The sequence below is a fragment of the Corapipo altera genome, unplaced genomic scaffold (assembly GCF_003945725.1).
Source record: "Corapipo altera isolate COAL_440 unplaced genomic scaffold, ASM394572v1 69, whole genome shotgun sequence".
Classification (NCBI taxonomy): Eukaryota; Metazoa; Chordata; class Aves; order Passeriformes; family Pipridae; genus Corapipo; species Corapipo altera.
Genome location: NW_020884908.1, coordinates 7434429 through 7462032, shown reverse-complemented (window position 1 = coordinate 7462032; position 27604 = coordinate 7434429). Strand labels below are relative to the sequence as shown.

General features: G+C 42.4%; 1 protein-coding gene across 24 annotated transcripts in view; it reads right to left on the bottom strand.

Moving 5' to 3' along the window:
- ADGRL3 (adhesion G protein-coupled receptor L3) overlaps positions 1-27604 on the bottom strand; it is a 514107-nt gene that overhangs the window by 54881 nt on the left and 431622 nt on the right. For 23 of the 24 annotated variants that reach the window (XM_027652756.1, XM_027652761.1, XM_027652740.1 and 20 more), the window contains 8 exons: positions 26567-26750; positions 25631-25753; positions 23243-23451; positions 22402-22578; positions 11461-11670; positions 10727-10947; positions 3428-3494; positions 1952-2043 (listed from right to left, as the gene is read on the bottom strand). In XM_027652756.1, coding sequence (XP_027508557.1) covers positions 1952-2043; positions 3428-3494; positions 10727-10947; positions 11461-11670; positions 22402-22578; positions 23243-23451; positions 25631-25753; positions 26567-26750 — 1283 coding nt within the window. The remainder of the gene's footprint in view (positions 1-1951; positions 2044-3427; positions 3495-10726; positions 10948-11460; positions 11671-22401; positions 22579-23242; positions 23452-25630; positions 25754-26566; positions 26751-27604) is intronic. The other variant, XM_027652742.1, reaches the window with a different exon arrangement.

Below are 27604 nucleotides of genomic sequence, written 5' to 3'. Positions count from 1 at the left end.
AACACATCTTGAAATTAGAGACTTAACATTGTCCTGCTTAGGCATTCAGAAATTACAATCAAGTCCATTCTGGAATTCTTGCTTTGATAAACTTCCTAGGTTGAGGCTGTTTACTCGAGTTTATATTATGTTTCTCTTTTTTTCTCAAGCATAAAAAGTAATTTGTAATGAAGCAAAACATTTGGAAGTGTATCAGCAACATACTTAAAAGTATTTTAATTGCTTGTGTTTTCAAAACGTTTTAATGAAGTCAAATCAGGACTAGACACTCATCCACCAAAGAACCTATAAAATATTTTACAATGACATTATAATTGATGCAACTGGTTGTATAAATTCTTGGCATTTTAAACAAAGATACTAGAGATTAGCACAAGAAGATTATTCAGTAGGCAATTATTTGTTCTGCTTTAATTATAAGGGCTTTGGGGTTTTTTTCTCTCCATTTTTTAATTTAAATGTCATACTGCAAGGCTTTCTAGACAGATTTTGTGTGGGTAACCTTAGAGTGTTCTCAGCAAGCAATCCCATAGCACTAATGCATGACAAGTAGCCATATTAATAAATGTTATTAAATGTACCATTCCTTTAATACCTCATCCAAGACCAAATGAAAGACTATCTTGCTGGGATCAATCTTGGACATCCAGGGGGGATTGCTCTCCCAATTTCATTCTGTACTGAGTGATGTCAGGAGAAACAGAGGCACAGCACAGAGCAGCCTGCCCACAACCAGGGCAAACCAGTGCCCTGCGGGTTTCCAAGTTCACTGGGGTCTCCTGCATTTGCACAGACTCCAGTTCTCTTTCCTCACAACCCTCGTGGAAGAAGCTTCGCCTAAGAAGCTAAAACTTCACCCAACGGACCATGCCAGGTTATGGCATGCCAATGGCATTGCAAGCTTTGCCTGCTGAGGAAGTTTTCAAGGGGGGACTGACCTGGTTTAAATTAAAGCTGCATCTGCATGAGCTGCTCAGCAGTATAAACAATAAACTTGCTGAGAACTGCCTTGCAACTGTGCAATTCAGTCATCTCCTAACGAGCTCCCCTTACACCTCCTTCTCCTACTCCTACCAAGAAAGACAAGAGAAGAACCCACTTCCAGCCGTGCTGCATAACACTCTCCTTTCCTGGGTGGGCAGTAAAGCGCTGACTCCCAACAATTCCCTCCTCCTGAAGCTCATTAGATGGTTTTGTTAATTAGCAGGCTCCCAATCTTATCATGCGCTGCACCTGAAATCCCGCTTGTATTTTTGAAGAGAGTAATTAAAGCCAGAGGTACTTGAATAAACAGGCACTGACAGAGACTAATATTCTATCAATATAATGAAGCAGCTTGCTAGACAGTAAAATGCCCAGATTTACTGGGCATTCAGATGTTAACCCAGTCCAAGGGCGAAACATGCCTTGGCTGGAAAGCACATCTGAGGATGTGGGCACTCCCAGGTAAATCCTCAGTAACACTGCTGATAGCAGTCAGATTCTGGGAAGAATTTGGGTCATGAAATCTGTCAGGGGCCAGAACAAACAGAAAAGAAGTAAGGCTGCCGCCCTCACAGCACAGAGTAATAGTAATAATCAACAGTTCAACACCTTCCCTGTAGAGACTGCAATAGTTAGCTGGTAATTATTGGGCACTCTTTACATAGAGTTACTAGGGGGTTACCTGCTCCAAGGACTGAAAATGTAGCTTTGCCTCCTTCATGTAAAATCAAATGGAAAATGCCACCACTGGCAGCCCAATCCCAATAAAGATAGTGCTTCATCATCAGCCACTTGTTGGTACCTATTAGAAACCACTCTGCAGTGCCACAACCCAGTGTACTATCCCTAGTTATCCCTGCTGCCAGCAGAGCTGGTTCCCCTGTTATGCTCCTCAGAGCGCAATGGGGGGAATAAACAGCAAAAGACAGAAACAGGCAGAGAGCAAGAAAAAACCCCAGCCACTTACTTGATATTGTCAAGACATCCAGATTCAGGTTTCAGTATGGCAGTATGATGAAACATTTTATAGAGAGCAATCCCAAGGAAGATGACATTAAGCTGCAATGGGGGGAGGGGAAGGAAAAAAAAGGATTATGTGACACAGCACAACACGATGGGGAGAAAGTCAGCTTCTTCTCTGTAACAGATGGGTTACTGTAGGAAATTAGCTCTCACTACAATTTTATAGCGACTGAATCACAGAAAATTTCCAAGCATTTTATAAGGTGAGCTGGTCTGTGGACTGCAGGACTGATGATGCTACAGCCTTACCAAAGCTGTGGCACTGTGTATGTTACTGATATCAGGCTGGTTCTAACCTCAACTTTAGTGCTTCATTGATGTTATGGAAAATTAAAAATGGCTTTTTTGTGTCTGAGAGGTGTACAGGCATGAAAAGTTACTCCAAGCATCTTACTTAGCCAATCCCATTGTAACGAAGCATAAAGGTATCCTTTCCTGTGAATACACCTTTTACACATGGTGTAATGGGGCAGAGGGTTGGGGAAATCTCAACTGCTGAAGATGCTTAGCACAGTGCAAAGTTGAAAAAAAAAAAAAGAAAAGGAATTTGATTTGTTCTGTAAAAGATGTGATGATGTTTCAGTGCCTCAGTGTTAAAAAGGCTGCCAATTTCTAGAAAGGAGTTCCTTCAAAATCCCAGTCTGGAGTTTGAGACATAATCAAAAAGGGAAGATACCTTTTTATGAATTAATTGCTTGGGGAAAAGAAAACCCAACAGTTGTAGCTGGTGGCGTGGCCCCCTTCTTGATATGGAAGGCTGCTGAAATGGCCCCCAGTTAAAGGAGAAGCAGAGACAATGTCTGCATTGAAGCGGGAGTGCCTGGTTTTCCGTGCTAGCCAAACTGTAGTTAGTCAAAACAAAGGATGGTTTATTTAAGCCATATTGTAGCAATTAAGTATAAGAAAACTCCAGCTGCCTCTAAAGTTGGGTTCTCTACCTTGTTGCTGTGTTAGCTGATATGCTGGCAATATGCTAAACATGAAGCTATATGAGCTTCAGCTTCTGCTGGGAAGGAAAAAACCCTCATCAAACTACTCATCCAGTTTCATGCCCACATCCCATATTTCCTTTTTTTTTTTTTTTTTTTTTTCATTATCAATGAAAAGCTTTGATCTGGAATTCAAAAATTGGGTGAGCAGTGAGTGGCATCAAAATAGAGTTTGGCACTTCAAAATGTCCAGTGGTAGTAACCAAACTCTGCAAGTGCCTGCTCCAAAGCTCCCCAGCCCGTTTTGATCAAGTATTTTGCAATGCCAAGAGCTTCTCATAATGAGGGTCTAATTGCTTGTGCCAGGCAGGGTCAAGGAAGAACATGCCTTTCTCAAATTAATCTGTGTAAATTAAAGATAAAGAGTAAAGGGACAGCAAAAGTTTTATTTCTTGACCTGAGAGATGGAGTAGTTAATTAGGAGTTCTTACCATAATTATCAAGGTCGCCGGTCCTATAAAGCTCCAAATGAAGTAGGTGTCAAGTCGGAGCCAACATCTGTAATGAAACACAGGGGAAAGAAGGCATTCAAGGACTGCACTCAGGACATACATCAAGACTGAGCAAGTGACAGAGAAGAATGTGAGCTGCAAAACACGCTGGTGGGAGACAGGAAATATTACATTGCTTGTTCATTTAAATGCTGAATTATGTGCCCAATTTCTGACAGTGCTATTGATGGAGTAAGATAATTACCTCTAGAGGAAGCAGGGAGAAAACGGCACAAAGCTTATTTGCTAAGGCTTTCTGCATCTGTCGGAAAAAATCCTTAAACTGAGGGGGTATTTTAAGGAAGGGGTCTGATGAACATCCATAGACCTGCTTCTTTGCGTTATGCTCCTCAGTGCTCTCCAACTCTGATGCAATCCAAGCTGTCTGTCAGCTGTCAAGTGAGATCACATTTCTCCAGCAATCATATCAGAGCAAATTTGGTGCAAATAGGAAGCCTGAATTGGATAACAGGAGGCTGAGGTTTAATTAGGTTCAGCAACTTCCCTTTTCAAGTGTTTTATTTCCCTGAACTTCCAGAGTGTTTTGTTTCCACTAATGTTTCCAGGGTTGCATATGGTCTGTGCTATCACAAGAAGTTGATTCATGGCCTAAAACTAAATTATTAATCGCTTAATTTCAACCGCATTTAATACTCCCCACATTTTTTAAGGCCCTTGGGAAATTACATTTCCATTCCTAGTTCATTCCAGGTGACAGGAAGATAAAATGGAAGTGACTGGTTACAAGACAGACGAATGTAAATTCCAAGAAAGTTTCACATGATGTTTAAAATAATAATATCTTGTCATGTTTGCAATGCTGCAAATCACAGCCCTGTTTATACACAAAGGACCTGAGAAAGCATAAAACCACTCTTATACTAAACATCCAATGGAATTTCATAATTAGGCAAGTGACAGGAACTTATTGCAGTGGAAGAGATAGCAGTTCTCACAAATGACAGCTCTAGTCTATGTGCTTCATGTTTTTTCCCTTCCAATGGACTTTGCAACAGGCATAAAGGTCTGTGCCAGCAGCCCTGCATGACATGATCAGCAGGAGATGCCTGCGGAGAGAATAATACAACATGCCCTGGCTCTCTACGACTGGGAAAAGCCAAGATATGAATAAATTCAAAAATGCAGAGAAAGCTTCACACTTTTCTCCCTGACCATATAAATTTCAAGTCTCATCAGTGTTGAAGATGTATCGATGTATGTACAGCCATATCACTATTTGTTACAAATTAAAATACCGTCACTTCAGTGACTGTCATTCCTGAACTGCCTCTGCAGCTTCTCATCCAGAATCTTCATGTGATAGCATCAAAATCTTAATGCAAGAGGCAAACAGACGCTTTCAGAGCGATTGCAGGGAAATCTTGTTTCCTCCGTGGCTGTTGAAGTTCAAGGTGATTTAGATGCAGCTGGTAATGGAACAACACGAGTGACTTGAAACTACTTGAGTCTGATTCCCTGTAGGAAAGGGTTTATGCGATCATGACATCTGTGTATCACCTATAATAACATCTGAACTGTCACCCAATTGCAACTAGATTTGACAAAGGAATAGAGGTTTCAAGGATAATGAAGTCCCTGTAAAAAGCCCTCCCCCCATCCCTGAATAAAGATGTCTGCATAGCAGCAGCTCACATATTACATGGTATTTCAGACCCCATCCCCCGCAGGAAAAAAGTGTAACTAGTGTTTATGCCTCAGCTGCTCTATATAAATCATGGAATATGCAGCCCCATCACTTTTTTCTACTGATAATGAGTGCTGGTGCATGGGAGAGGACTCAAAGGATTGTGATTTTTGGGTTTTTTAATGAAAATATTTTGAACTTTTTTTTTCCAGTTTAACATTCAAAACAATTCCCAGCCTCTGCTGCCCAGGAGTTGGGAATGCAGTGTGTTTTCATTGCCATCAACGTTGTTTTCCTTCAGCATAAAGAGTGAGCTGGTTTTTGGAAAGCCCAGGGAAGAGGAAACATATAAACTCTCTCTTTACTTCTTAAAGCATGATGGCTAGCCTTATGGTCACATCTGGTACAGCTGGTTTTTAATGCATATAGATTGGGACACAGGGAAAATCAGTGAAAGCTGAAATACAGAATAAGTGAAAAGCCGTGCCAGGCTGAGGAAAGAAGCGCAAAGCAACGGGTTTCTTTTCCAGACAGCTAAATGGATGAAATTTTCCACCCTGTTCCCCTAAGAAATCTGTGTCTTCAGTTGTGGAGAACAACTGAGTGACAAGAGATGGATACTGTGGATGGGAAAGAGGAAAGGAGCCAGGTCCTGCCCTCAGGATAGGCAGGGGCCAGATATGAAGCAAAAGAAGGCCCTTCCAATGAGAGATGGCTTCACCTAAGCCAGAGTACAGCTTGCGAAAAACAGAGAAAGCCTTTTCCACCTCTCTGCACACTTTAAAGAATATGATGTAATGTTTTATTTGTTTGAACAGAAAAATCACCTTTCTATGAAACCATGTATGATACTCAGTCTTAGGTGACTAAATGGAAAGCTGAAAGACTGATCTGCAGAGGGACTTAAAAAAGCTGGGGAGCTTGGTGGTCATCAGAAAGAGATGCAACTTTGAACCTGTTTAAGTCATACCTTATTAAAAATGCAAATTAAGACCAAAACATCGAAACGCAGGCATCCCGCCAATTGCGTTGTGGAGCTGTAAATTGCTAATCAGACAAGTACCACACTGAGCTTTTTTCTTCCCTTAAAACACAAAAACCCACATGCACAATGAGCTGCATAAATGAGCTCCTCAAAACAAGGAAGCAATCAGGCAACTCACTTCCCAAAGTTGCTAATCTTGGGCTGCCGAGCTACTTCTGACCCTCCACATGCAGCTGCACTGTGAGCACAGACTTGCCACATTACGAGTTTAGACTTTGCTGCCATTAAGCAAACAAGCTGCTTCAGGGCTCAGAACAAGGCAGAGTGGATTATCAGAAAATGTGTAGATGCAGGGAACACTGTTCAAAACTCCACTGCTTCTTCCAAGACTCACACCAACGTATTCAGTCCTCGTAACGAGCTCCATGGCACTGCTTTCCTTTACTTTTTAATTTTCTCCTTTTCCACAGTGACAACTCACAATATTCACCTAAAGCTTTTCCCAAGTAATAAAGACTACAAAGAGTTTACTCTATTTTCTGCATGAAGAGAAATCAAATACTAACCTATCCCTGGTGTGCATTAAATATAACCAATAAACAATCATTAGCTGCCATTGGACCATAAAATTTGAAGAGCCCTAAACATATCATGTTGTTCATGGGAGCTCAGCGGTTTGTTTCACGTGGCTATACAGCCTCCTTGTCAGGGTGCAGTAATGGGATATGTATGCACCAGACATGCCTTTCAAGGGTGCAATATAGGTTCTGCTTAATGGAGTTCAGCATGCGCATTGCTCATGCTTCTTCCTCCAAATACTGGCAACAACGCTGCAAATAAAACAAGTTCAGTGGAGCCACCCAAGACAGACCGCACTGTTAGAAGCTATTTTCTGAGCTACATTTACATGCACGAAATGTCGGCGGCTGGCTGATGGACTTGGAGGCTGTGTACATACACAGGGCTTTCATTTTGCTTTCTGACAGCTGGATTGCTTACCATGTATATCCTGCTTTATAGCATTCCGAATGGGGGGAGAAGGGGGAAGAAACAATAGAGAGATTCCTGCCATGATGAATTTGATCACCAGTGGATGAATATATCTACAAGTACGTTTTCTAAAATATATTGAACCATTCAAAGAGTAGCTGCTTTCCTCTGCAATTTGTAAGAGACTTTGATATTAAACTCAGGAAGGTATGGGAATATGGAATAGCTTCATGCTGTCGATTTTGGATGGCCTGCTTCTACAACAGGTCCTCTCAAAGGGAGACTTCTAAAGTCTTATTTGAGCATTTAATTCTAGACACAAGTTATTTTCAAACACTAACAAAAACTGCAAATGCTATTTTCCCCTCTGCATTTTGCAGCATTGCCCACCATGATCCTTGACATAAATCCGGCCAGGAGATGGATGGATTTGGTTAACACATAGGACAAGGCACATGATGTGACTTTTTAAAATCACAATCCCAGTATTTTCTTTTTTTTGCAGCAAAACTTGAGCTGTGGCCATTTAAGACTCAGCAGCTGAAGACCTGGACTGTAAGAAATGGTCACTTGGAAGTTCACGTGAGCATTACCAGAATCACTTTGGCAGTGTGGGGGAACCCCACTGTCTGCAGTGGAGCTCCATGTTTTTCATCTTTACTTTAGAAATTACAGTCAGAATAAGGTGAGATGCAACACTTCTGAAAGGACCAAACACAGCTCAGCTTCTTCACATGAACAGTCCCTGCTAGCCTGAATGGGATGATCTTCTAATGGAATCACTATGCTGCTGCTTGATTATAAAAGCAAACTAATCTTTTAATATAAGTGGTTTGAACTACTCTTAAATAAAAAAACAGTAAAAGGAAAAGGATTGATCTCAATTCTTGAAATAATTAAGTGTAAAAGAGTATCTTTACAGGGTAGCCACTCTAAAATGTCAATATGAATAGTAGGGCATGGGACACTTTAGAAAATCACAAGCACCGAGTGATAAGCAAAGCAAGAAGGAGAGGAACAACTACCTGTTCCTGGCTATGTAATCTGGGCATGTGTTACAGGAAGGTTGGATTTAGAAGGCAAATGAAATCAAAAAAACCTACACTGGGTGTCTAAGCAAATCATTCTGAGATGTATGAATGGTGGCACCAAATGCCAGGCAAAAAACAAATAACACTAACAGCTCCATAAGTCCTGCTTAAACAAATGCAGTAAATAATGGAGGGAGGCAAGTAATATATTCCAGAGGATGTTTTACAAAACCTGGCAAAACCAAGCAACTTCTTGCAATCAAATTATGTATGCCTGGCATATAGTTCACTGCAAATTCTAATCAGTTCTACCCTTCTAATAACATTACACTGAAAAATACATCATCATCCATCAACCAGATGGAGCATGATAGTTATACAAAACATATTGTGTATTTTTTATTTTCCTCTGAGAAAATGTGATAAAAATGTGCATTGTGGAATTAAAAATTATAAATAAATATTTTAGGCTTTGCAAATATCTGTAAATACTTATTTGCAAAATATTATATATACATGTTTAATTATTAAAAATACTACTTTATGCTGTGGGGAGGGAGACATATTTTACTGGCACACTCATAGGACTGCTGCCTCCTCAGTGCCAAAACAGTGAAGTTTTGTTGTTTGCCTTCAGTGAATTTCAGCCAAACTTTCTGCCTGTACCTTCCATGCCATGGAAACATTTGGGCACCCAAGGCCTGTTGGGAAAAGGCAGGGTATTCTATGGAATATGTTTATTTTGCTGTGCTTCAGAAAGGTCCATATTAATTTAACAGGAACAAAAACATTTCAGCAATGCAAAGGTGCTGTGGTGCTTTGTGGGAGCTGTGGTTAAAGACTGGGTATTCCCAGGCTCTACAGCCAGCCTGTTGCATGCCACTAACTCCCACAAGCTATACTGCTACTCTAGTCATCCCTACAGAACATCATGAAGGACTCTGCAAAGATGAAGGTGGATGCAAGTCAACTGCTGTGTCACATCCAAAGCCATGCCCTGGGCTTGGGAATGTCCTTTCACTATGAGGGAACAAAGTAGTTGCTGGCAGGCAGCTCAAAATGTAGAGAGAGAAGTCGAAAGGATCACACTGATGCTCCAAACCCTGTGATGGTAACGCTGTAGAAGTGTCAAGGTGAGCAGCATGGAAAGTAGCCACTAAATACCAGACTGCAGTGTGGACCGGTGAGGACATAGCTCCAGCAATGGCAAATGTATGGGAACGGCCTTTCCAGACAGCTGGACTCATGGCCCTTTGTCTGTAACATGTTTGAGGCTCCATGTGCCAAATGTAGGCTTCTGTGAAGAGACAGGTCCTCTGTAGAAACACCACAGTAAGAATAAATTTGTCCAAAGAGACAAGGCAAGATGTTTCCATACCTGATTCAATAGGTGCTTATATATTGCTCAAGAGGGGATGTGAATAGAAGAGTTGGTTGGGGCAGAAAGCAGGTGCCAGCTCATGGAAAAATCTTCTCCAAAAATGGTGATCAGCTGTTGCGTCACTTATTTTTTGCCTTCTAGGCCTGTCAAAGTTGGTCAAACTACTTTGGATAAATTGGTAGAGATCCTTGAAAACTTACACACTCCTACCTTTATCTGTGTGGGCCATTTCCTTTCCACCAAGTATGACATTTATACAAATTCAGGTTGCTATTCTCCTACTCATGGGAGGAACACAACACAAATATCCATCTGGGATCCAAACCTATCTGCTGGCTCAGTAATGGATCGTGAGCAGCTCCACTGCTCTACAAATCTGCTTTTGCAAGAAATCCGGCTCATATGTACTAATAAGATTTCTGGCAAAAAATTTGTAGTTGAACTTAACAGAGTATCAACTGCTGCCATGGCCTGACACAACTTATGCTAAAAAAGAGCTTTATAAACACCACCAGCTCATTGCTATGTACACCTTCATACTGAGCCCTTAACTCAGTTAAAATGACATGGAAAGGCAGCCTGACAAGGGAAGTAAAATAAAAAAAAAAGTCAATAAAAACACTACTGTAGCAAAGATGGCAAAGAGAATCAAAGGCTCATTTTTCCCTTTGTTTTCCATTAGACAGTGGTGCACAATAATCTAAATTGTGCTTTGATACCAGCTTCAGCAATGCTGAAAACTCTTTTAAGAATATTTATAATGATGAATGATATAGCTGTTCCAATTTGCGAACAGTCTAATGCACTCCACAATCATCACCCGTTCTGCCTGCAGGTTCTATTAATTTGATAGAACACTTAAAAAAAAGAGGAAGAAAGTGGTATTTATTCATCCAAATAAGAAATACTCTTTGATTAGAGAAGGTTGACCTTGCTGAGACTTGGGACAGTCACCTCTGCTGACGTCATGCAATCACGTGATAAAATTTTCCTCAACTGACTTCCCTGGAAAATACCTTTGCAAATCATTTCATAGTGGGGAATTTGTCCTGTGTCATCACAGTCTGCACTGGAGACAAAGAAATGAGGCAAGGAACGCCTCCTGGCTGTGCTCTGCCTGCACAAGCCCTGTGGGCTCCTCACATCCCTTCATCATCCCCACTCCCATCTCTCCTGCCCAGGTCCAAGCAACGCCAAGCTCACTCACACTTTGTCCGTGCCATAACTCCGGTAGTCCACCGCTGCTGACACGGCCACAATCAGCGCAGGCATTCCATAGCCCACCAAATAGAAGTACTTCCTCCGGGAGTGTTCGCTCTCAAAAACCTCCACCAGCATGATGTAGAGCTGCACTCCCTCCAGGAACATCCAGGTGAAAGCTGCCAGGAAGAAGAAGTGCAGGAGGGCAGCAAAGACGGCACAGGCAATCTGCATGAGGATTGAAAAGAGCAAGGGAAGGTGTTTGTACCATGCTGAATTAATGCAACAATCTGGACTACTCTTACTGGGAGGTTTAATAAAAATGGGGGAGTTCTTATCTTCCTTCCCCTAAGGAAGAACTTTTTTTCACTTGGAAGATATGTGTGAATTATTTTAAAATAGACACATCTTCGCATATATAAATTACATTAAAAGATATAATGGTAGGTATGTACACAGTCTGATAAATAAATGTATAGAGATGCACAAAGTGTAAGTGTATTTTTACAACCTGCTTATTAAACAGACACACACATCATTTACAAGCAACACACATACAGCCTCTGAAATCACAGCAGGCATCAGCATGTGACTCGCAGTTAACAACCAGGGGTCCAACCCTGTGAGGATTCATGGGTGGAATTCAGACAGCGCTAGAATGTATCTCACTGCACAGTCAAACACTGCACATGCACTGAGAGAAGTGCCTGTGACAGAAGCAGAAAACTCTTTGTCTCTCACCGGCTGGTCAGTCCGGTTGATGCCGATGAGGAAGAGGAGTTCTGCCACGAAGAGGCTGATGCACAAATTCTTGTGAATCGTGTTGCGATCGCTCTGCAGCCCACGGAAGAAGCAGAAGGTGAAGATGCAGATCAGGAGGCAGACCAGTGAGAGCAGGATGCCAACCCATGTGATGAAGTCCAGGAGTAGGTCATGGACTGCATCGCTGTGCTGAAGATAAAACCAAAATATCTCATTGCTGCATGATGCATGACTTTTAATTCATCCCAGACACAGAGTGAGGTTCCCCAAATGTTTGTACCAACTCACCAAGCTGTGGCACAAAGTACCACTACCAAAAAGATTAAATGGACCTAAACTTGAATCCTGCAACCTGAAACACTGGCTCCAAAGCATCTTGCAAGCTGCAGGTACCCTAAACAGACTCAGATCCAAAAAACATCCCAGAAACAATGATGCTGTTGTTGAAAATATTGAGATGCCACAGCTAGTCTTGTGTGCAGCTCCATCTTACGCAAATGTGGTAAAGGAGCATCTGGACACACAGCAAAGAACCATCAAATGCCATGAGTCAAGTGTAAAAAAGTGTGTCATGATGACAACATTGTGTCCAACAACCCAAGTCCATTACAACCATTTACCAACAGTGAAAAAAGAATCTCTTTAAATGTTCACAGAGATGTATGAGCTTGAAGGCTTGGAGGCTTTGGACAGAAAGAGATTGTGTAAATTAATTTTTTTTTCCACAGAGGAAGGAGAAAAGAAGTTTGATTTTTCTTTTTCAACCCTAGAGTTATATTTTAAAAATCCTAGGAAGTCAGATTGATCCCCAAAATGTTACCCAGAAAAAAAAGGACAGATCTTTTAACACGAATTTGCTTTTAAACTGTGACAGAACAGTGATTTTAAGACAGCCTGGAAAGCTAGTGATTCCCTGTGATGAACTCGTAACATGGTTTTACTCCAAAGCCATGCAAACAAGGGCATTTGCAGTGGCAAAGTAAGGCAGTAAAGTTTTGTGAGGGGCAACACAGGTGTGCCTTGGCTCTGCTGATAAAACACTCCTGTATTGTTCCAGAGCTTACCCTAAGTATCCCTCACAGAAAGAGGAGAGGAGTGATGAGACCCTCTTGGTAAGAGTATCCTAGCACCTTATTCCTTATTCAGGCTGTAAAACTCACCTGTAACTCCCCAAGTTTCCATGAGATGTAGTGAAATTAGAGGGTAAAATGTAAATAAGCAGTGAGAAATACACAGCGAGTCAGGAGATGGCTGCTTGGGGCTAAGTGGTTAGAGTCAATCAGCTGAGGAAAAGAATGGCTGGAAATCTCTGGGGGCTTTCCAGGAAGACCAAAGGAGCTTGAAACCCAGCTTTGTGGTCCACCAGGTAGTGTTATAAATGGTAATCAAATTCCCCACCATTTCTGGCATTTCAATGACTTAGGCTGGCAAATACAATAGTGTCACACTTCAAAAAGCCAGGGCAAACTGGAAACATTTTTCTCTCCATGGGATAAAAGCTTATGACAGATGGAGAGAAAAGGTGATTAATTTATCCATTTTCTTTGCCTGCCTGCCAATGATAAAGCCACATCAAATGTCAGGCCTTTCCCGATGTACACTCTGCTATATTAGCACCCACAAGAAACAACTCAGACCTTTCAACTCTTTGGCTTTATCAGCATGAGTGATAGGTATCAAATGATAATGAAAGATGGGGAGTGACTCTCTGTTCCATCTCTTCCATGCTGGAAGCTTTCTCTTCAGAGAGACTTGGATGTAGAAAGACGGAGAGCTTCCTTGCCCAAACACTCTTGAAGCTCCTCCTCAGTATTTCCAGTATCTAAGGAACTAGAGGTCACAAGTCCAACAGGGAGACAAGAAATCATTGTGTGCTTTCTGTAGATCATGACAGAAATGCCTATTCCAGCCAGCTCATCCAGCAGCGCCCAGAACACTGACAAGATGAAGCACATCATTTTCCTGGCTGCTGCGCATTGCTTTATCTCAGTGTCATTCCAGCTCATCCATCCCTCTTAACTCTGCGAAAAAATGTTAATGCAAACCTTGCACCTTGCAAATCATTCTTTCTTTTTTCTGAGGCTGCTGGAGAATGGTAGGAGAACATCTCCCTGAACAAGCCTTCATCTGATTAGATTGCCCTGCCAGGCTGAATGGACCAAGAGCTCTTGGGCTGGGTGAGCAGGACAAGGCAGCTAACGGAGGTGGTTACAAGGAAAAAGCAACCACACAGACTTTGGCCAGATGCACCCACCCCACCCAGATGCAGCCAACAGTACAGATTCATCTATCCCAAGGCAAATTTAGCTTGGTGCAGGGAAAATTCTCTGAGGGCTTCTTACCCGAGATGGGGGGATGAATCTCAAAGGTCTCAGTTCCTGCACCGCTTATCACAAAACCACAGCTCTGCTGACTTTAATACATGATGCAGGAATTACAGGTGTTTTTTGCTCCTGGAGTGGGATCCTACCATCTGGGTTCATGGTCTTCCTCAGGGAAGGGCTGCTTGCCCAAGAAGCTTACCATGCTTAACAATAAACATGCTTCATTGTTGTATTATTATTATTATTATCACACTACTCTTCTTTTTAATATTAATCGTAAAGATAATACTGACTTTATGCATATAACACTCATCCCTGGAGTGCTGGGAAACAACCATAAAACCAGCTTCTCCATAATTACAAACTCCCTCCCCAAACTCAACAAATTCACAAAAGAACAAACAAAAAGGAATAATAACAATAAACTGGGAACAAGAGCAATTTAAAAACACCTCAGGGGAAAAAATATGAATTCATAGCTTTTCTAGTAAAGTCCAAGAGAGGAAGTGGGTTGAATTTTAAGAGCTGGATACACTCCATCCTGTTTGGGATGCCCAATTTCAGGTGCTACTGCAGAGCCAATGAGTCAAGGAAGACTGGCATCCTCCCCAGGGCAGCACCAACTACCCTCAGGGCAGGTATATCCAGAGTTTTTACAGCAGCAAGTAAAACAAAATGAAATTTGCCTTTTGCTGGAGATTGAAAGAGTGAATTACTGCAGTGTCACAGGTCACAAAGCAGAATAATATGGGAAAAGGAGGAATAGTGGTAATCACTCCCAATGCCATGAGCTTATCCTTGCTATCACCCAATCACTGTGTGACAAATAAGGGAGCAATGTACCTGGCTTACACAGCTGGTATATGGAGTTCCGAGGTTAAATACGATACATAGCACACCAAGATTTTGTATTTCGGTCTTAGTCTCCAAGCCTGGCCCCTTAGCCACAGAAAAATGCAAAAGAAGCAAATCTTCTCTTTACCCTGTCTAGCACTGTTAAAACACTCCTTGACTAAGGATAAAATAGCTTTGATTTGCATGCTGATCACTGAATCACAGATTGGATAAGGTTGGAAGGGACCACCAGTGGGGTCATTTGGTCCAAGCTCCCTGCTCAGGTCCATCTAGATTCTGTGCCGCTGATCATGACCCTAAGGGATTTTTTATTCCCTAAAGATCCCTAATGACATCCTTACGGAACAGTGCAAGCCCTAGGGTCTCTAAAGCATGCAAAATACTTCTGAAACCACCAGTATATTGGTAACAGTCAACTCTTGCTTCTCAATGATCTCCCAAATACCTGGGCAACCAGAAGAGCTCATGAGAGAAACCAGATGTCAGTCCAAGAGAGAATTTCCTTACAGCATCAATCAAACAGCTCCTTGCCCAAATGTACCATGGCTGACAAGACTGGTGTTACATGGCAGAGCGTGTAAGACACTGAGTTTTGTTACCACTAAGCTACATAAGCTTTACAGGTAAACTGACATGCAGATTACTTTCAGCACAGGAACAACTTACTGAATAATTGAAAGAGATAAAATAATCCACTGCAGTTAAAGGGCTTCTATATTAAGTATGTTTTACATTTACGATTTAGGTATGAGCCTGACCCAAATCCCAGTGAAAGGAAATGTCTCTGGCTTTGGAATAAAGCTCTGTTTTTGCTCCAGTGGGGCCAAGAGCAGTAGGAGGAGAGTGTTGATGGAGACTTGTGCAGGAGGAGTTACAGGAGAACTGGTAGCAACCACAGCACAGTGAGCAGGCAGCCCAGATATTATCCAGGCTGGGAAAATCAATGAGGAGCTCTGGCAGTGCCTGTACACCAGAGCTGAGCTAATAAAAACAAATCCCAGGGAATGTCAGCTTATGACAGAATGGCTCTCCCTGAGATGAACAACCATTTCCTCCCTTATTAAAAACATCAGCAGAAGAAAACAGCAGCCAAACTGAGCTGCCAGCAGCAAAGGACACATTCCTTTGCCTAATCTGTCCCTCCAGGAATGGAAGAAGTAATATCTTTGGGGGTAGAGGAATAAGCAAGCAGTAAATAAAAACACAATGTCATAAACTAGCTCAGATATGACCGCTCGGCGCCTGGTGGGAGCTGGCAGTGTACTGGGCTGGGCAGAGACCCAAGTGGGACAGGTTTGAACTTCTGTGCATTGCTGATACTGCTTCCTGGATTTGTAGCTATTTGGGGCCATGCAGGGTCCCTCTGCCCTTTTTCCCCCATCACTGGTGGTGAGAGAGGATTACTGCTATGACCTGGTTGTAATGCTTTGTGGCTAAGTGCAAAGGGCTACTTAAGAAGCAGATGCATTTGTAAATGTGCCAAAAGCATCAGCTGAGGTACGTGGACTGGGAGGAAACCCCAAAGGACTCCTGCAGTGTGTCTGGGCTGGCTACAGGCATCACCTGCCACAGCTATGCAGGTATGAGAGGTTTTGTGGGAGCTTTTCCCCCTCTGTGGCCAAGAGGAGTATGTGCTGGAGGCATCCCTTTGCTTTAGCACCCATCCTCTCCATCTTCCCCAAGGATGTACCGAGGGAGGTAGGCAGCTCTGCTCCACAGCAAACACAACACCCATGGGCCTGGTACATATCCCCTCTGTACTCTGCAAAGGTGATGCTGTCAGGACACCATCAGGTTGTAACCCAGGAAAAAAGAGAGCCCCTGTGCAACATCACTGTCTTCAGACTATGGCCGTTCACAATAAGGCTCAGATCCCCAAGCACTCCTGCAAGGTGCTTTAGTTGCCTTTCCTCTCCTTGTCTTAGTCCACAAAGCTACCTTCATATTCTGCGTGGCCAACACAGATAATTTTCCTCCTCTTCTGTCTTCCTCAGTAAGATTAAGGCCTCCTAGCAGAATTCTTTCCCACAAATTTTTCCTCAAAATGCAACAGCCTTCCAGCAACTGCCAGAAGCAGCAGCCAGCACAAGTCACAGAAACCTCCATGACCAGAATAAAGCTATATGGGGGCAGGTGAGCACAGAGAAATGGGTACAGACCTCACCTCATTGCGTGTTGTGAACACTACTGCAGAGACAGCATGTGGCAAGAGCCCAGTGTTTCCACTGCACTCACCAACACCACTGCAATTGGGATGCAGTTGACGTGAGATTCAGTTGTCGAGAAGAGGTGAGGCTTGGAAAAACAACTGCATCCATCATCCTGCCCTCCTCTGCTGGCTGGATTCAGGCAGTTCTGCTTACTCATATGGCATCTCCATCCCAAGAAATGAGCTGTGGTTGTGCCAAACTCAGTGTACACATCTACCCAGACAAGCTGCCAGCTTGTTAACTTGAGTTTCTGGAAAAAGTCTGGTCACAGCATCATCGGCTTATGCTGGTAGAGTGACGGTCTTACCCAGCCTGGTGCCGAGAGACAGCTGGGACGTTTCCACCACACCACTGCCACTACCTCTGCTTTGGTCCACACATCCAACACACCCTCAGCCAGAAAGGAAGGGTGTAGCAAGACAGAGAGCAAGGCTTGCCAATAGGAGGTGCAGGAATTTCGTGTGAATTTTAGAACAGAGGATCAGGAAACCCTGCAGGGTGATGATGTTTCCATGCTCTGTGGCACAACTCCTTACTACGAAACTAGCCCTGTCTGGCAGCTTGGAGAGTCAAAAAGAGCAATACTAAGCAAATATGTACCTGTTGGACTGAAGGGAAAGGAAGCCAGGGCTAATAAACTGCAGTGAGCTCTAATTTCTGACACCTGTAAGCACCAAGCTAAGAAACTGCAAATTCAGGGGCTGAAGGGTATTTTTATCTGAAGCCAGGAACAGTTAGTTCTCTAGTTGTTTCCAGGTTGGACACCCAAAAGTGGAAACCAGAGAAGATCTGGGTCAGTGCTTTGGGGAACGCACAGACAAAGACTAGTGAGATGTCCAACAAAACACATGAGAACTAGAAACAGTAAGACACATTAGAGCTCAACGCAAAACAGTGTGTGTCAAACTGAGAGTAAGGAACTCAATGAACTCCCTGGAGTGACTTGCTGCTGTCTAACCTAGACAAAAAGCTGAAGGACACTGCTACCAGTTACAACTCTAAATAGACCCCATAGGCATAGATTACTTGACCTAATAGGTATATTTTAATTAAGGTATAACCAACATGCTATTTATAGCTCCTTGTTCTTGGGGTTCACTGAGGTGACAGATTGCTGTCCCTAACACAGATTCAAATACTGCTGTATTTCGAATTTTACAATCTCACTGAAGACAAACACATTTAATGATTTTTCCACTTAATTAAAACAGTTCTTATTTAATAACATATTAGAACAAGTTACTTTTTGCAAGGTGTAATATATAAGTTTTTTTTTAGAATTAGCACCTTTGATGGTACTAAATGATTTGTCTTGCAAAATTCATTACATGGAGGTTTCAGTAATTTAATTCTGCAGTTAGAGTGTTTTTGTAATCCTGCACCCACTTCTGCTTTCATTCATTTCTGCTCAATCCCACAAGTGCTAATATATGGATAAACCAGCTTGCAATAACTTCAGCTTGCTCTTTATATCTGAAATGGCTGTACTGCTTTAGGCAAGGGACCACTGCATTCCATTCAGATGTCACATATTTTTATTCCTTTCTCTCCTTCACTTGCCTTATGCTTCCATTCCCAAATAATTAGCACAGTGTAACGTGTTTGTGGTATAGAACAACACCTGAAAGCTTCCTATTAATTGCAACAGTTAAAACAGCTTTCTTTTTTTCCCTCTTTCTCTTTTTTTTAAAAGAAAAGAAGAGTAAGATCTTGCATTCACTACATACTCATAAGCAATGTTTATCTACCCTGGGGTACCTTTGCTTACTCTGTGTTGGGTGGGTTTTTTAATTGCATTTTCCCACCAGCTCTAAACTTGTTTTCTGGCTGCATAATTTTCCCATGACACATTTAAGATGCCTCTGCTATAATTAATATGATGAAAAGCATAAGCTTATATGAAAACCAGCTTGTAAATTTTGACTAATTCTGCAGCAATTACATAGGTAGAATGGCTTATTTAACTATGGGCTTTGTTCCACAGCATGGGAGCCACCACATTTTTATAGAATTTAAGGGTGATAACATCCTACCAATTCAAGCAATAGATAGATATTAACATAGATCTCGTCTATGTTAAACTTATATCATAATTTAACAAAACATTTTTGAGACTGTAATAATTTTCTCATAATACAGGTCAAATGAGCCTCCTAGATGGTAAAAACGGTGACTTGTTTCCAAGTCTTAAAACCTCTCTGCAAAAGGAGGTTCTCATTTTTCCTGGTAAACTGTCTAGCAGGGCAATGAGCACTGCATGTCTGTAAGGTCATCCCTTACCAGGAAGATTCATCAGTGAGATCCAGCTCACAACTTGTTATACAGTCCTACTGTTCTCTCCCCAGAGCCCCAGTTGAGGCTCTGACAGGGGCTAGAGGGGTACCTGCAGATGAGGGTCCATCACTTCCCAGCAGCTATGCATCCTGCTTGTGAGCACAGTCAGCTTTTGGTCTTGGGTACTGTTGTTTTACCCCACTGAAGTATGTGGGTGAATAAGAAACTCTGGGCCCAACCAATTTTAACAGGCAGAAAGCATCTTCAAATTAAATTCTCCTTTTAATCAGGTACTGTCGTATTAAGACCAGAATTGATCCCAGCAACTTCTACTCTTGAAGCACACCAATAAATCCCTGTTGCCATGGTCAGCCAGTGTCATTTTCTGCCCCTTCGGACAAAGACATATTGCTTTTTCATGCTAGAGAGCCAGAAGGCCATCAATCAACTCCCTCAGCGGCGCTACCTTCCAGCTCCACCTTGCCACATATTCTCTGCTAATAATTAAATTGTAGCCTGTAACTTGCAGAGTAGCCACTGAGGTCTCCTCTGGAGAACACACTCTTTTGCCATGTTACCAGGGAGGGACATCATTTGTGACCAGATGAGACACTTGTCAAATGGGGGCTGTTTTTTTGATTAAGGAACAGGACTTGGATGTCTGCTCCCCATAAGGCCCAATGTTCAGTCTCATTAGGTAGGGTGCTATATTCACTAATTACACCAAAGGACGCTCCCTATGGATCAAAAAATTCAAACAACTAAGGACAGTAAACTACAAATCTCAATTACTGGAGAAAATTGTTTGTGCTGCAAAACTCCCAGAATATTATTCACTATTGTGCGTACGAAGGTCCTCTTTAGGGATCCTAGTCACTGGCCAGAACGCTGCTCTAAGAGGTCCTGCACACAACATCATTGCCCCAAAGATCATTCCACCTCCAAGAAGACTAACAGGTCTTTGAGGCATGGAATGCCTCTTTGTACAAGAAACAAAATAATGAGATGGCTCAAAAGCATGTCTCTGAGCAGTGAGTGAGAGTCAATGAACGACAGCAAACCCCATTTATTTTTAAGCCTCCACTTTTCCAAAACAGCAGGTATACTGCTGCCAAGACTTTAAAATCAACTCAGTGCAATGACATAAGGAATGTCATAGAAGCCACATCCCAGATTTGCCAAGAGCCACATGGTCAGCTCCACCAGCAGACCAGAGCGAGACAGTGTCACCAGGAAGAGCCAGGTGAGAAGCAGCTGGAGGGACGAGCTGCAAAGGTTTGCAGGTGGCATACCTGCCTTTGCCCTCAGACCGCGACGATCATTAAAGTGGGCATGCCAGGAAGCTGTCTGGTTACATCAGAGTCAATAAAGTGCAGCCAATTTGGCTCTTACAGCAGTGATACTTTGGCTGCAGACAAATGATAAAACATGACCTGAAAGTCTTGAGAGTACTTGTTAACCCAGAAACAGCCACCAGCTAATAGCACACTGGCTTGGCACTCAGGAAGCTTCCAGCTGTATCTCTTTCCAACCTGTTGGCGAGGAAGGGTCTAACATCCTTTTCCTGCAAGATGAGATAACACGAGCACTACTTGTCTAATGAGGTTTGGATGAAATGTGCAGACAAGGCTGACCTACTTGCAGTTTGAGAAGAGGCTTGTTCAGCACCAGCCTGTATCCTGCACATGCAGTAGGGATCACCCTCATTCACACCAATGGAGTGGAAAGTTATCTGCATTTCCCAGGTGCAATCTCTGACTTCAGTGACTCAGGTATATCTGTTAATTCCAGACAGGTGATAACAAGCCAAGCACACATTTCTTATGAAAATTCAAGCAGTTGTAGGAAACTGGCAAAACCAGATCTGGACTGCAGAATGCCATTAACCTGTAAATATGTGCTCTGAATAGGTCATTTCTTTAGACATCTCCCAGGACAATGCCTCAGTCATTTTACGGCATGTTTCCTGGACTAGAACTGACTCCTGCAGAATAAAAAGGATATGTCAACCTGCAGCAGCAATAGATCTATCCCTGCCTCCCTCAGCTGGTTCCAGCTGTTGTGGCAAATGTGCTCCCACGCTCTCATTTCTTTTTTTTTAAGAGCTTTGGTCATGCATGATGGTTGCTTAATATATATTTTATTGCAGCTCTTCATATTCCTCTTCAGATTATGAAGTAGAACAAAAATATACAAAGCAGTGACACTGGAAGGCTATTTGAGAAAAGGTCTTTTAAAACCATAATAGCTTTTGTCGTTATATGGTCATGGAAGTGGTTCTGAAATGTTCTGCCTGCATGGAAGATGCCAGGTCCATATCTAGCTCAGAGCTGTGGATTCTGCTGCAGTGCCAGGCACGTGAAATGAAGACACTGCAACACAGAAAATGACTAGGCCAAAATCTTTTGGGCTTCAGGGCCTTCTCTTCTTCTTTCTGTAGCAGCTGAGACAGTTCTCAATCAAAGACAGCCAAAGCAGCTTAGGAAATGAGGACCATCTCAACCATTCTCCTGTTCCTCAATAAAATCCCAAATGTGCGCTTTACTCTCCAAACCATTGCAACAACAAAGAACATCTACTTTCAGAAGTAACTATTTAGCTTCAGTGGTAGTCATGTGGAAAGTCAGAATTATACTACAGACCTAAATGCAGGTGAGGGAACTAGTTGATCATGTACTGGCCTCAGGTAGATGTACAGTCTATACAGGATGGTATAAGAAGCTTCCCTTTTATTTGTAGCTCACTGTCACACAACGAGATGCAGAGAAGGTAACTTTTTTCTCCTAACTGGAAGTGGGAAAACACTTTTAAGTCCCCACATGTTCTTCACACAAACATGTGTGGCAGTGTATCTGCAGCTGCTGCAAGCAGGACACACAACTTGCACCCAGGAGGCAGACTGCAGCCAGGGTGCTCAGTACGCCTACACTGAGGAACCCACGAGCAAGAACCCAGCCAGGAGATGTTCTGCACCAGTTACCAAAGGATATGGCAACAGCAAGCCTGCTCACTCATTATCCTCAGCTCAGAACTGCCCAAGCTAGAAATTTAAGAAAGGATTTGCATTGGTGTGACTATCTCCTGTTTCACCATGCAGCAGAAGGCAGATTTACACCAGATGGTTTCTACTTTTAGAGTTCCTGTCACACAGCAACTTCCCTGCTCAGCTCCATTTGCAGTAGGAAAACTCTATTACACATTGACCACTTCTCCTGCCCACCCAGTGCACTGGCAGCCTGTGAATGTGCAATGCCTACCTTAACTTCCACATGGGCCATCAGGACTGCAAAGTTGGTCAGGTGATTGCAGGAGCATGTGGTGTGTGTCTTGTTAGTTGTCAGGAGGCGACAGCCCTGGGTGGACCAGTACCCTGTCATTGTACGTTTTGTATAGCTCCAGAACGAACAATTTGGGTTGAAATTTTCTTCTGACTGCTGCAGGGAAGAAATTAATAAATGTAATAAAAATGATAGGCTCTCAGAGATTTCTAAATGCACTACTGAGGCACTTTGTACTCTCACACTTTAATTTTAGATAAATAATCAGCAGTCAAGTATTACTTGCCAATACTAGAGAAAGTTAGATTGTTGCTGCTCTCTTTCCTAATGCAAACTTAGTTCTTTGTTCTTGATTAATTTCAGGCATTGACTAAATCCAGCTCTTCCAAACCAGACTGCTTCATTTGCATTGCAGAGGAGAGAAATTAATTGCTTTAAGCAATCAACTTTTGCAATGACTGTGCTTGGCTAACAGGAGGACTAGCAGTCCTCTTTCACTGTAATTCCACCTTCCTCTAACATCCCCTGCCACCATGATAAAATAATATTATGGTCTATTCTAATATATTGGTAGTTTTTAATTACAGAATGACGCATGTCAGCAACTGAGCAATGGGCATCAGCTCAAAGGAGACATTTTCTCTACTTCTATTAATGCAATGTAAAAGAGACCACCTCCATAAATAACACAAAGTGCAAAGGAACAAAAGTATAATTCAAAATCTAATCAAGCACTGCTGGGGGCCTACAGCAGCCAACTTTTTCATCACTTAATTTCAGAAACTGAAAAAAAAGAGAAGTGCTTTTCCAACTCACACACCTTGATGTGCTTGACAGTAAACACCACAGGATCAGCCAGGTAAACCTTATTGCTGAACTCTTTGTTTATTGCTGCAGTGATGACAGGGGAGTTGACAATGACGGAGTGATTAGTCGACATTGCTTCTGTTCCCAGCTTCATGCTGGCATTCTCCGTGGAGAGATACGTGCCCAGGTTGTTGTACAGTACAAAAGCCACCCTGATTTCACCTAGAAGAGCAGTAAGAGGTTAGATATCCAAATCAACTCACTGGGGTGATATTTTTCTAGATGACAAATCTCTTCTCTGAACCAAAACTTCTCTGAGAAAATGTGAATGGACCAAGATGTGGCTTATGAAGACCCACCTCCTGCCAATCCCAGTGATCACCAAGAGGTGCAACAAGCATTCCATGGATAAGAAAGGCAGACCTCCTTCTTCCAAAACAAACTTCTATAAGCAAACAAATCAGTGGAAGACAGACAGAGAAGGTGGGCTTATTTTTGACACCAGTAGGTGTAACTGGCTCCAGGAAAAAGGAGGCCAGGTGGTCAATTTCTCACCTAACATAACTTTATTCTTCAGGCTATGCTTGGGAAACATGCTGGCCTGCCACACAGATGCGGTATAAAACTATAATTTAGTCTGTTAATAAATTAAGACTTTTTCAGAAAAGTGTAGGGACAAATCTGAGAGAAGAAATCAAAACCTTTCCAACACAGTTCCAATCTCACATGATGGGTAAAACAAAAATCAAGAAATTTCATTTAAAAATATATTTATTTTCCTAATTTGCCAATCAGATAACCAGAAAAACACCCTTAGGAAGCCTGCAGAAAACCTGGGCTACCAGCCAACTGTTTTTAACTGAAACCATCCAGTTTGCCTTCTGTTTTGCACATTATTTCACAGGCTATAAATAAGAATGGAATGTGATTTGTTTGCCTCTATTTGTATTAGTTGTAGAGAGAGGTATGTTTTTGATTCTATAGGAATCACCACAGCTTCTAAGGAAGGTGAAGCACTGATGACTCCAAAGGTCCCTCACAACCTAAATTCTTCTATTATAATTTATTTCTAGCTCTTTGGTTACCTCCAGGCATGTGCCAAGCTGGTGCAAATTGATGGGGTTCTTCTGATTTGATCAGAACTCCAGTGATATTATGTTTAGAAACACAAGACTTCCCCTTCACTTTCTCTTTCCCTACAGAGTTTCTCTTTCCCTACAGATCTCCAAAGTTTGATAGCAGAGTGAAACTCCTGTCCTGATGGAGTTTTGCTACACATCTTGAGTTTAGACTGTCTCTAAAAGAAATACTTCTCTGCAAATCCTATATCCAAAGGTGCCAAATGCCATCGAGGGAGCCAATGGCATAACTTTATTTTTGAACCACCAGACCAAACTTTACTTTCAATTGTTGCCTGAAATTTTTGGAAGTTTTAACACATCTGTTCTGGCTGTAATACTGCCCTATCACTCCACTTTCTTTATTCTTTGCTCAGAGAAGGGCAAGGCACTGGAACAGGTTCCCTAGAGAAGTTGTGGATGTCCCATCCATGGAAGTGTTCAAGACCAGGTTGGACGGGGCTTTGAGTAACCTGATCTAGTGAGCAGCATCTCTGCCCATGGCAGAGGGGTTGGAACTAGATGATCTTAAAAGTCCCTTCCAACCCAAGCAGTGATCAAAGCCTGTACTAGATTGTGGTCCCCTGCACATAATTAAATTTTAAAGGAACTCAGAAATAGGAGCATATTAGGCAAATCAGTAGAAGCTTATGAGTTTGAAGTTGATCTGCAGCGGGGCTGTAGAGATCAACAGAGGTGTCTGCTCAAACTCCTGATCGGAAAATAAATGGTTTTGAAGGATGAAGACCATTCACGTATAACATCATCTCTAATTTATGCTGTATCAGGAGGTTCATAACATACAGAAAGAAAGGCACTAAAGATTTAGACTCATAACAGTTAATCAACTTTTTCTGCCATGTCGGCTCATTATTAATATTTGCTACTATTGTTTCTTCCCTCTACTTTTTCACATAGTGCCCTGCTGTGAAGCAGTTTACGCAAACAAGCCACTTATCCCATCTGAAGCCTCCTCCTGCAGACAACAGCAGTTAAAAGCACTTTTCTGGACTCAGCGCTGTGCCCCAGCAGCCACATAATTTAAAGATCTGATGCATTTTTACCATCACAGAATACTTTTGAAGGCTGTGAATCACTTAGCAATATAATGCATTCCCAGTCAGCTAAATGAGCTTGCAGTCAAGGGCATGAGCAACTGACACTATCATTAATTTAAATATTAACAGAGAGATTAATACTATACTTGCAATGGTTAAACACAAAACAGTGCCTAAGGCATGGCTGACTCATAAGGCTGGCGTGGCCTGAGGTGCTAGACCTACCATTTCGACCATTTTGCTTCAAGGTATTTGCTGACAGCTGAATGGCGCTCCCATGGCCTATGTTCTGGGGAAACTTCAGATCTTCCAGATTCCCATCTGTGCTTAGTCTCGCAACTTCCAGCTCTGTTTGCAAGAGAGACCGACACTAAGAAAAATCTATACTGAAATAATCTTCAACATGGTATTTCAAAGCTATGAAATGGTGTTCCAGACCATCTGAGAGCAGAGGAATCAACTTACAATGCTTCATGCTAGAATGTGTTTGGGCTCCTATTTCTTTTTAAACCTTTGCCCTGAAGAAGTTTTAAATTTAATTAAAAAAAAAAAAGGCAAATAAATTCTACTCTCTGTGGAAGACAAAAGACAACCAGTTCTTGTAAACAAGAACCTCAGGATATTAAGGACAATGGTTAAAATGAAAATCTGAAAATACTAGTTCTTTGCCACTGGCGATTGCTACTTTGTGTAAATGTTATCAATGCTCGGGATCTGTATTCATAGAAATAGAAAGAAGAGTTGTTCTCATTTTACATATGCACAGTGGGAGTGCTGGTGCTTTCCATCATGCTTGTTTTTTAATTAAAATCAACAATCAGCTGAATAAAGACACAAATTTGTATGAAATGAAACACAATTGCATTATGATGAACAATCTCCCTGTGAAGCAATGCTCTCGTTGCTTTAGCACAGATTATACCCTCAAAGCCAAGAGTAATAAAGGCAGGTCAGGTGCTCATTTTCCATGGGATTTCAAGGGTAGAGAGCTGCCTTATTCCTTTAGGCTCTTTCAGAAAGACTTTGAAGTCCCGCAGAAAGGGACAAGACATAGCTAACAAATTGCGCTCCAATTAATCTAGGGGCCAAGGCCAAAGCCAGGCTTCACAGCCTTTACTCTTCCGCTTGCTGCTCTTGATATTTATGGGATCTGTCTCTTACGGATGTTGTCAGTGTTCTCCCGGACGATGTCTGTCTTCAGTAGGTTATCAGCCAGCACAAAGGCACTGTCTTCCACGGTGTCGAGTAACTTGGTGGCTGCGCGCTGCTGTTCACTTGCATTCAGGTCCCTCCACGCATTCAGAGCCTGTGGCTGCAGGAGGTTGTTCACCGTCTCCACCATGGCCTGCAGGGGAGAGGGATGGAGTGAGAAAAGGCTCTAGCAAACCTAAAGCACCATTGAGACTTCTGACATATGCTCAGTCCCATCCTCCACACACATCAATTTATAGGGTGATGACAGCATCTCCTTTCCCCCACCCACTGGGGCAGCCTGCAGTGGAGCTTGGCAACATTTATCCCATCAGATGGGATAGTGAGGAAATATTGACTTTATTCTAAATGCACGCTGGAATAGGGTTTTTCTGCTTCTGTAATCAGCAGCTCTGGGCTTAAAAAAAGAAGGAATTAGGGTGGGGTGGGGCAGGAGGGGCAGGAGAAAGATGAGGATTAAGGAAACATGCAGGAAAATAGATTTCAAAACCCATCGTGAAGCAGGTTACTGTTACCTGCAGCACCAGAATTCAAGAGTAGGTCTGGGGCACTCAAGGAAGGTATTTAGTATCTGCACAGGCTACACTCCTTAGAATGTTTCCCACCACATAACCTCTGGCAGGCAATCACGAAGACACAGAGATAGTTTAGTTATGCCACTTCATCCAGAGAAGCAGCAGGTGCCCACAGAGATTTAGATAAGACACTACATTTCAAATCACTCAATTCAGAAGGGAGTCAGCCCTGGGTAAGAGCTTCAGTCCCTCCTACAGTGCACCTTCTGCCCCAGGGCTGCCACACACAAAGAGTTCTCCCATGGATAACTTCCCACAGGTTGATCTGGATGCACACTCAGGATCACATGAAACAGTACTGGCCTCATAACTGCAAAATTACAGCAGTAGAGCCTACCCAACCTGAAGATTTTTCTCAACCTAAAACCCCCGCTTTGTTACTAACTAGAGCTGACTCAACCACTTTCCATCT